The sequence below is a fragment of the Vigna unguiculata genome, chromosome 9, assembly GCF_037176805.1.
Source record: "Vigna unguiculata cultivar grain cowpea cultivar isolate G323 ecotype 2 chromosome 9, ASM3717680v1, whole genome shotgun sequence".
Taxonomy (NCBI): domain Eukaryota; kingdom Viridiplantae; phylum Streptophyta; class Magnoliopsida; order Fabales; family Fabaceae; genus Vigna; species Vigna unguiculata.
In genome coordinates, this window is record NC_140800.1 from 985,813 (window position 1) to 994,151 (window position 8,339).

The 8,339-nt window shown below is 36.8% G+C and overlaps 1 protein-coding gene across 1 annotated transcript; it reads right to left on the bottom strand.

Moving 5' to 3' along the window:
* Positions 1–299: 299 nt before the first annotated feature.
* On the bottom strand, positions 300–8,014 carry LOC114163830 (Transducin/WD40 repeat-like superfamily protein). Its single transcript, XM_028048183.2, has 17 exons — positions 7,052–8,014; positions 6,102–6,174; positions 5,681–5,938; positions 5,477–5,556; positions 4,223–5,362; positions 3,915–4,056; positions 3,590–3,829; positions 3,185–3,479; positions 2,825–2,946; positions 2,168–2,287; positions 1,945–2,076; positions 1,721–1,843; positions 1,531–1,641; positions 1,309–1,455; positions 1,119–1,244; positions 703–819; positions 300–610 (listed from the first exon to the last, which is right to left on the bottom strand). The coding sequence occupies exons 1-17, from the start codon at positions 7,717–7,719 to the stop codon at positions 593–595; spliced, it is 3,912 nt and encodes a 1,303-aa protein (XP_027903984.1). The 5' UTR covers positions 7,720–8,014; the 3' UTR covers positions 300–592.
* Between the last annotated feature and the right edge of the window lie 325 nt (positions 8,015–8,339).

Below are 8,339 nucleotides of genomic sequence, written 5' to 3' on the forward strand. Positions count from 1 at the left end.
TTTTCATCACAATGTTTTTTCTAAACTATATATTTGAATACTCTCTTAAAAAAAATATCTATTTTTATTTCTTATAAGTAACATGGCATTAGTTATTATTATGCATTTTTTGTAAAGAATAATACTTTATTCTTTTCAAAAACTACTATTATTAGTAAATTAAAAATTTAATATCTGTGCATCAGGGTTATAGTACTTGTTTTAATTCTAAGCTTTGTTATGTCATGACAAAGTAATAGACTTTGAGATCATACGTTTTGAAAGGAATATTATCTTTCTCTAAATTTGCAAGCTCATGATTGAAAGGAACAATATCACATTGGTATTACATATACAACATTTCTGTACACAAAAGACAATCAAAACTATTCACACTGGTTTTCACTCAAAATTTATATATCTGCTATAGTCATCCCTGATGCAAAATTTGTTCTTAAGCTAAGCCTTTGGCTGTTGCAATCTTCTCTGCATCACAAGGTGGTTTTGCAATTAGCATCACAGCATGACTGCATGAAAGATCCTTTGTTGTAATACTTGGCCAAAGGGTTGGAACTTGAAAGGAAAAGTATGTACAAACAGCAAGTTGCTCTTCCTACAGAGGGATCCAACCCTGTGGATCACATAATTGAGAAGTTTGGATGAGAACAATGTCACATGCAAACGTTGTGTTTGTTGAAATGAGTAAATAGAAAGAGCTTTTACCTTGATTAGTCCCGTCTCAGTACCACAAAAAATGATGTCATTGGCTGCAAGGATGCTTGTTATCTTGCTTCCTGCTGATATTCTCCCCAACTTTTTTGGTGCCCCTCTCAACCATATCTAGTTTGGGAAGGTAATTTCAGATTAAGAAGTTATCTTGATGTCATTTGTTTATGGGGTACAAGTACAAATCAAGGTGAAAATCCAATGGGTCGGTTCTATTGGTAATTTTGGCATGTTTGTGTAAAGTTCTACTTGAGTACTTATAGAAAAGGGAAATAAGAAAGTAAAACAAGATGAGTTCATTATATGTTCAATTCAATCTAAACATATTAGAGCTAATGATCCAAAATATATACTTCTGGGTATAATTTGATGGTAGTTAAATTATCTTGTAACCCTATCAATTCTTTAGGTACCTGAATGTTGTTTGGTGAGGAGCTGGAGATTAGGTACAAGAAGTCTTCTACCACTTCCATGGCCACCACATTATCTCCTTTGTCAGTAAGAATTGAAAGTTTTGGTTTCCTAGTTCTTTTCCATTCCTGTGTAATCCATCCATGTCAGGAGAGATCAAGGTTTTTCTTGAGCTAAGGTTGCAATTCTCACCTTGAATGTTGTGCCTTGAACTTGCTTATTTGCACTGTAGAGCCAGTCTCTATATGCTACAACTGCATTGATGGGCTTACTTTTCTTTCTCCAGCTCCTTGTAGGGGGTTTGATCTCTAGTTCACGGTTGTGTGTTGTGGAATACTCCTGAAACAAAATATCATGTCATGCTTGCTGTTTATTTGGTTATAGAATGTATGTCAAACAACAAAAAACACTAACCTGTATGCTTGAATCTGTGCATCCAATATATAACTTTCCTTGAGCCACCGTCATGCACTTCACATGCTTACCTTTGAGAATATCTCTGCTCACTCTTGATTCATTAACTAGCTGCAAATGGTTAAAAAGATAAATCAAACAGTCCTAATTTTTGTCTGCTGGCTATACATGGAAAGTTTTGAAGCATCACCTTTAGTCCCTGGCTTTCTGCAATAGCAAAAATTGTTTCACCATGAGCTCGCAAATGATGAATTGGTTCCTTCAATGCTATAACTTCAACACATTCCAGCTTTCTCTGGATCATTTTCCACACCTATATTATGTATGTTATATAAGATAATCAGTTCATTTTTGTTACTAGAGGTATTGGTAGAGAAATTGAAAGTGGTGACCTTGTAAAGGATGTAATCTTACCCTTATGGTTTTATCAGTGGATCCGCTTATAAGGCAATCCGATGGTTCATAAAGTGAAAAGCATGTCACAGACTTCTTGTGCTCCTTAATGTCCCACACAAGACTGGCTGAGTGCCCCCTAATATCCCAAACCTATGACTCAATGAATGTTATGATATGATTTAGAATGTAATCTATAGATATAAAATATGCACCACATGAATCAGATCATTTGCTTTTTTACCTTGATTGTTCCATCTGAATACCCACTGAACAGCAATCCCTTGAAGTAGATGAGGGAGCAAACTGCTAAACTGAAGCTGCAACCTGCCTCAAGGATTTGTGTGTGAACGCAAGAAATACGCTGCTCTTACCACCATCATGATTTGGGTGATGCCACAAAATAAATCATTTAGTGCTAACTATGCTAACTAAATAGGTAGCAAGATTGTAAGAAATTCAGAATGTGCTCCAAAGACTAACATCATAACTCATTTACTTTTACAGTAGTCCTTTCTCAACCCTCACTGTGTTTATTTTACCCCACAGTTGCTATAATTCTAGCTTGTTCCCCATATCCAATGCCTGACCAATTTGTATCTTTTACTTAAATGCTACATCCTTAAACTACTCTCTATTAGCTTCAAAAGTCCTTATATTTTCAGTTAAAATGAAGCTGATGATGAAAACTCCCCCCATCAAGTTGGCCTTAGGCTGCTGGCGTACATACTTTTGGCTTCAAAATCCTAAAAGTGTCGTGATATTTATGGAATAAGCCAAAGCTCTTGCTTACTAAATCAATGGTGGAGCATCATTCATGTTAATTATGTGAAATTCATTAATTCTGTGCTCATAGAATATTCATGCTAGTGTTAAACTTAGTACATTAATGAGGACTCACTGATATGTTTGGGAGCAAGAAATCAGCTACTCTATGTAACTCCTCAGCCATCCAAATAACATTTGAAAGGCGCCTCAGTGATTCCTTTACTCCTTCCGAGAAATGCATTAGTTTTTGCTTTCCTACATGAAAATCAGTGTCTGACTTAGTGAGGAAATTCATCATTCTTGATCAAGAAGTACTCTGTCTGTCCTCTGACACAGCACTCATAGGACTGGTGTCAAGTCCAACATAAGAATGAGAAAGACAAACATAGCAAAGATTTCACACTTATACAATCAACAAGTACGAAATGCCTTTGTTCATAACCATTTTGTGTTTATCAATAGGGTATGACATAGACCTTGTTGGGGAAAATACCTTTTCCGGAGGCATAATTAAACATGCACATACATGCTAGAAGTCTTTCCTCCAACTCCATCCCAGGATGCAGAAACTGCTCAACTCCACTTACTATAATCTCAGATGCAGAGTAACTGATGCTGTCTGGACTTTTTGATATATGACATCCAAGCCATGCAATTGCTACAAGGCAATCTCTAGAAACCCTCTTTATCTTGCTTCTAAGAACCCTATCTAAAGTATGGAAGACAGAATCCCCTAGGCTTATGATACATTTGGCAATTTTACTGCACCACAAATCTGTGCTTGTATCCTGCATGTAATAAAATTTATTAACATCCTTAAACATGTTACACAGCACGGTTCATGCTGTCATGCATAAACTTTGAACATGCAGACACACAAAGCATTTAGGAAGCTTACCTGTAGAGTCGGATCCAACCAGTTGAAGTTCCTTATCATATTCTGGTGATAGGGAGAGGTCAAACCTGTCTTTCTCAACAACCATGCAGTTGTGTATGGTTCTCCTGTCCAAGCATATGTACCAGCCAGATTTGATAGAATGGATGCAGATAATATCTGCTCTGAGCTTTCTTCTGATGTCATTGCCCTGAGAAGAATTTGCACTGCTTCTTCTCTAAACACGCCTTTATCAGGAGAGTTCTGCATTATAATTTTTTTGTTAGTAATTAAAGGCTTCAAGTTTCATGAACTGTTGACTTATATGTTTCTGAATTTTAACAATCACCAGTATGTCTAACTGAAGCATAATATTTGCTGCTAAAAGCTGGTGATCAGGTTGTAACTGATGTGCACAATGCATTAGTATCTGCATAATATTGATGCTTCTTTCTTGCTGTACTCGTTGCAGCAGACTAATAGCCGACGATCTGGAAAAAAGTTGAAAAGAGTTACTGAAAACTCTCTGAACAAGGATTGCAACAAACATATGAACAAACCATTGGATCAATCTGTTAAATACATATATGCTACAAGTACTACTCAACTACATTCAGATAAAACACGAATTGAAGATATGGTTGCAGTTATATATACCGAGGTGTACAAAGGATTTCATGAAAAAATTCAAGAGCCGTGCATTTGGCGCGGGTGTTTTCTGACTGCAAAAGGTGGATAAAGGGAGCAAGTGGAGTGAATTGTGATACATACTTTCTGCACTGAGCATCATACTGCATGCATTTTATAAGAATGGTGGTTAAAGAGAAAAATTCTTCTAGATTATCATTCCTGGCAACTTCTAGAAATCCACTGAGAACATGAGGAGAACTGATGGTAGCCAAATGCATGTTATTTGTGGCATAGTCAAATGAAGTTACTAGCTCTTCAATGATCATCAACGATGCTGCATGAGGTGTCAAATGAAGTGACTCTGGCCTATTCTTGTAACTATTTGAAGTGCATACAATCTCCACTAATATTGGCAGAAGTTCCAATGTTTTTATATCTATAGGTGAAGGATTTATCAAATAAATTAGAATTGCTGCCTCATGCACATTTTGTTTTAGAGCACTTGCCAGATCACACAACCTTAAACCTTTCTTCTTGACATCTTCTATGATTGACTTGTTCCTTGAAATTATTGTTGTCAGAATAGATACCGATGCCCTTATTTTTCTTTCCTCTTTGGAAGTAGAGATAGCTATTAGCAGCTCATCCAAAATCACATCCTTTAAGGAAGCATAAGTAGCCCCGGATGAATTAATCAGGCTCTCATAAATTGATTCAATGTCTACAGTATATTCTTCATCACATTTTCCTAATACCTCTGAATAGTGCAGTTCTCTAATCCTCCTTTCAGTCAGTTCTGACAAGTCTTGCAGGGAATACTTTCTGGAGCTTGAACAAAGTTCATCAAACTTTCGTAGGCTATACACTCTTTGTATCTCGGAATTTTCCTGATTTTTCTGGCTGGGCCTATGTTTGCAAACAGGTGTAAATGTTACATGATCAAACAATTTTTTTGGCTTCGATGCTTCCTCATCTAGTTCATCCTCTCCAAGACAATTTAAGGGAGTATTTCCAGTTTTATCTCTGTATTGTGAGATAGATAAAGTAATATCTTCTATGGACCTGTTGAATCTACTAGAATCAAGCTTAATTATGTTTTTCTTGTCCAACTGTTCTTGAATAGGATGTTGATGAGCTTGAGGCAAACCAGAGTGTTGTTGTAGCTTCCTGGAAGGTCAAATTACATGAAATTCCATGAGACAACTATAAACAAAAATAGTGAAGAGCTACATTATATTTGAGATGAAGTTTGAGAAAAACAAGACTGTTAAGGGGCCAAACCAGTTGTGGATTTCTGGTGGTAGATCATCTGCTTTAGTTATTGTGGTTTGTATATAAATTTTTCTGTCATCCACATTTTCCTGAATATGAAGAGATATGAATTAAAAGAAGTTCTGTCTGGCTTATAAGGTCAAAATTTGACGAACAAACACACTTTAAGTGGTTACGTGTCAATAAGAAATCTTCTGAAAAGTTACCACTAACCATGTTCTTTCTGGCTCTAAAATCCTTATAGAATGCATCCACTGATACTGGTGTCTTAGAGTGTGCCTCTATCATCATATCTTTGAAACCTTTGATACTTGAAATTGTTTGAATCTCTTTGTCGTGATACTCAACAGACTTAAGTTGTTTAAGGGCCTTCTTGTCACCTTCATATTCAGCAATATCCATGAATTGGCTAGATTCATGTTCCATTGTATGCATCACATCTTGAGAATCAAGTGGATGAACCTTTTTATACTGCATACTCATCACACAGAATTTAGGGGATATAAAAGGGGAACAAGAAAGAGAAGTTGTTGACTCATCTATGATCTAACATTGTATGTTTCCTCTTGCATATAATTGAAATGAATTTGCAATGCCATAGCCAATAATAGAAATAAATTAGAACAAAGCTTACCATATTGCAACTTTTCAATCTTGATTCATGTTGAACTGAAGTTGAAGAAACACAGCTAGTATTTGGTACATCCCTGTTCGTAATAGTAACTTAATTTTAGATGATACAGTACCATTCCAAAAATATAATGTCTGGACTTCAACAAACAGTATCTTATCTTTTATCTGTATTCTTTCTTTTGTTATTAGAAAATAGTTATGGAATATGACTGAAATTATTCTATAACATTCATTAAATGTGTGACATTTTTCAACCTATTTCACCATTAAAATAAATGGAAAACTAACTGTTTCTCTTCAAACTTAACCATTTGCCTTTGGAATATTACTGTTAGAAAGATGCTTTTAGATGGAACTGTTGTATTAATTACCTACTGTGAGTGAAAGAGATGGAACAGAATGGGATTGAATAGAACCCCCATCTTTTGTTTGGGCCTTTTTACAATGGAATGAAAAAAGAGAAAGAAAGAGTGGTTCCATTCCACACCCACAAGTTGGAGAGCGAGAAAAAAAGGAGATTTTCCATCCTATTGTACACAATTGAACATAGTATCATTCTATTCCATCCCCTTTCATCAATCCAAACATAAAAGTCTAGCTCTCAGGTCCTAGAACTTCACGTGGTTTACACTTTTACTGCATAATTTTTGCCTCTTTTGGTTGAAACGTGTTTGAGATAGAAATGAACTGTTTTGGAACTCTAGTTCTCGTGATTCAGTTCACATGAGTCTTTACCAACATTACATTGGCTAAAAGTCCCCTTCAAACACAAACTTGAATGTTGCTAAATGCCTAAAAATCTAGTCACTTTTCTAAGCCACAACAAAGAATTTTAAGGTTTTAAATCCTAGTTTTTTTCCTCGAACTATTGGACGTCAGAACACACCAGGTTCCACCTATTGAGCATTGTTTGAATGTGCATTAATGTTGAACAGCAAGGATTAGTCTTACACAGAACGTGGTGATTGTTTGCTGCAATAATTGCGCCACCATGGAGTTTCTCCGTAAAGCATGACCTGGTAATACACCAGACACTCCTTGTACCTCCTTGCCACCTCCCTAATTGCTTCATCCATTTCATCCTCAGAAGACACAGATTCCAAACTTCTACTGCTGCAGTTACCCTGCACCATGCGAATGCTCGATTGGGGGAAAAGGCTTTCACAAAGTTGTGATGCAAATTCTGTCCAAACAAGCCTTGGTGATACCAACACTGCTTGGAGAAAATGCAGTGCAGCCTGCCACTCATCTCCCTGTAGCTTCCTCACCACTGAGAGGTAAAAGTAGGAGCAGCACACCAAGTAACGGTTTGGAATTGTGGCTGTGACCTCTTCCTCATCAAGCATTGCTGGCACCTGAAGCATTTGTTCAGAGTTCATTAGCCTGAAGGATCTATCTTCTGGCCTTTGAGCTTCAATGGCGGCCTCAATGCTGTCAATGCCCCAGTAAAGATTGGACAACACTGACTGCTCAGAGAATTCAAAAAATTCCTGCTTTTGAATCCTTAACTTGGAGGTGCATCTCAATTTCAGACCATTCCTGGTCTTCTCATCTTCCAAGGTGTCTTGAATGAACCTGTTGATGGAAACAAGCACCCATATGTTTTTGAGGTCCAACATCTCATCTAGCGTGTTTGGAAACCTGTTGAGAGGTGAAGAATCACGTTTAGAATACGAAAGTTTGGATTTTTAGCTTCCTAAAATCACATCTGAAACGTGAAACCAACTCTGATAGTAGTCCTGAGATGGTATGAGTGAGGGAGATGAAATTGAAGAGGAAGTTTGGTGTTGAATATGAGAGAGGAGTTAATGCAAGTTGTGTTTGTGATTAGATTTTGGGTAGAAGTTTAGCATCTGGTAGCAGGTTCCTCCCGTGACTGTTTTTAGCAAGATTCCAAATTTCATTGGACCCTTTAATCTTCTATTGCTTTCAGACAAAAAAGAGACCGTTGTCTTTCCTTCAGTGGGAAAAGTTCCAAAATAATTAACATTATAGTGCTCCACTTCACGTGTACCTTATCACCAAGCCTTTTCTTTCTCTTTACGTTTTTCCATTGCCGACTTTCTATCATGCTGAATTCTCGTACATGGTTACATACACTTGTTCATGAGTGTAGGTGTGTGTATTCTCTATTCTCAGCTTGTGTTCAATCATTTATGTGCCGTGCTTCTGCAGTAGACACACAACATCACATGAAAGAGGTGAAATTTAGTACACACGCTAAGAATACTGTAGGGAA

Bases quoted from the DNA above. Each gene is read 5' to 3' on its own strand.
- LOC114163830 (XM_028048183.2), bottom strand. From the start codon at position 7,719: ATGTTGGACCTCAAAAACATATGGGTGCTTGTTTCCATCAACAGGTTC. The intron at 2,288-2,824 runs GTGAGTCCTCAT...TGGTAAGAGCAG, and splicing joins TCTTGCTCCCAAACATATCA to CGTATTTCTTGCGTTCACAC. The intron at 2,077-2,167 runs GTAAAAAAGCAA...ATTGAGTCATAG, and splicing joins ATTCAGATGGAACAATCAAG to GTTTGGGATATTAGGGGGCA.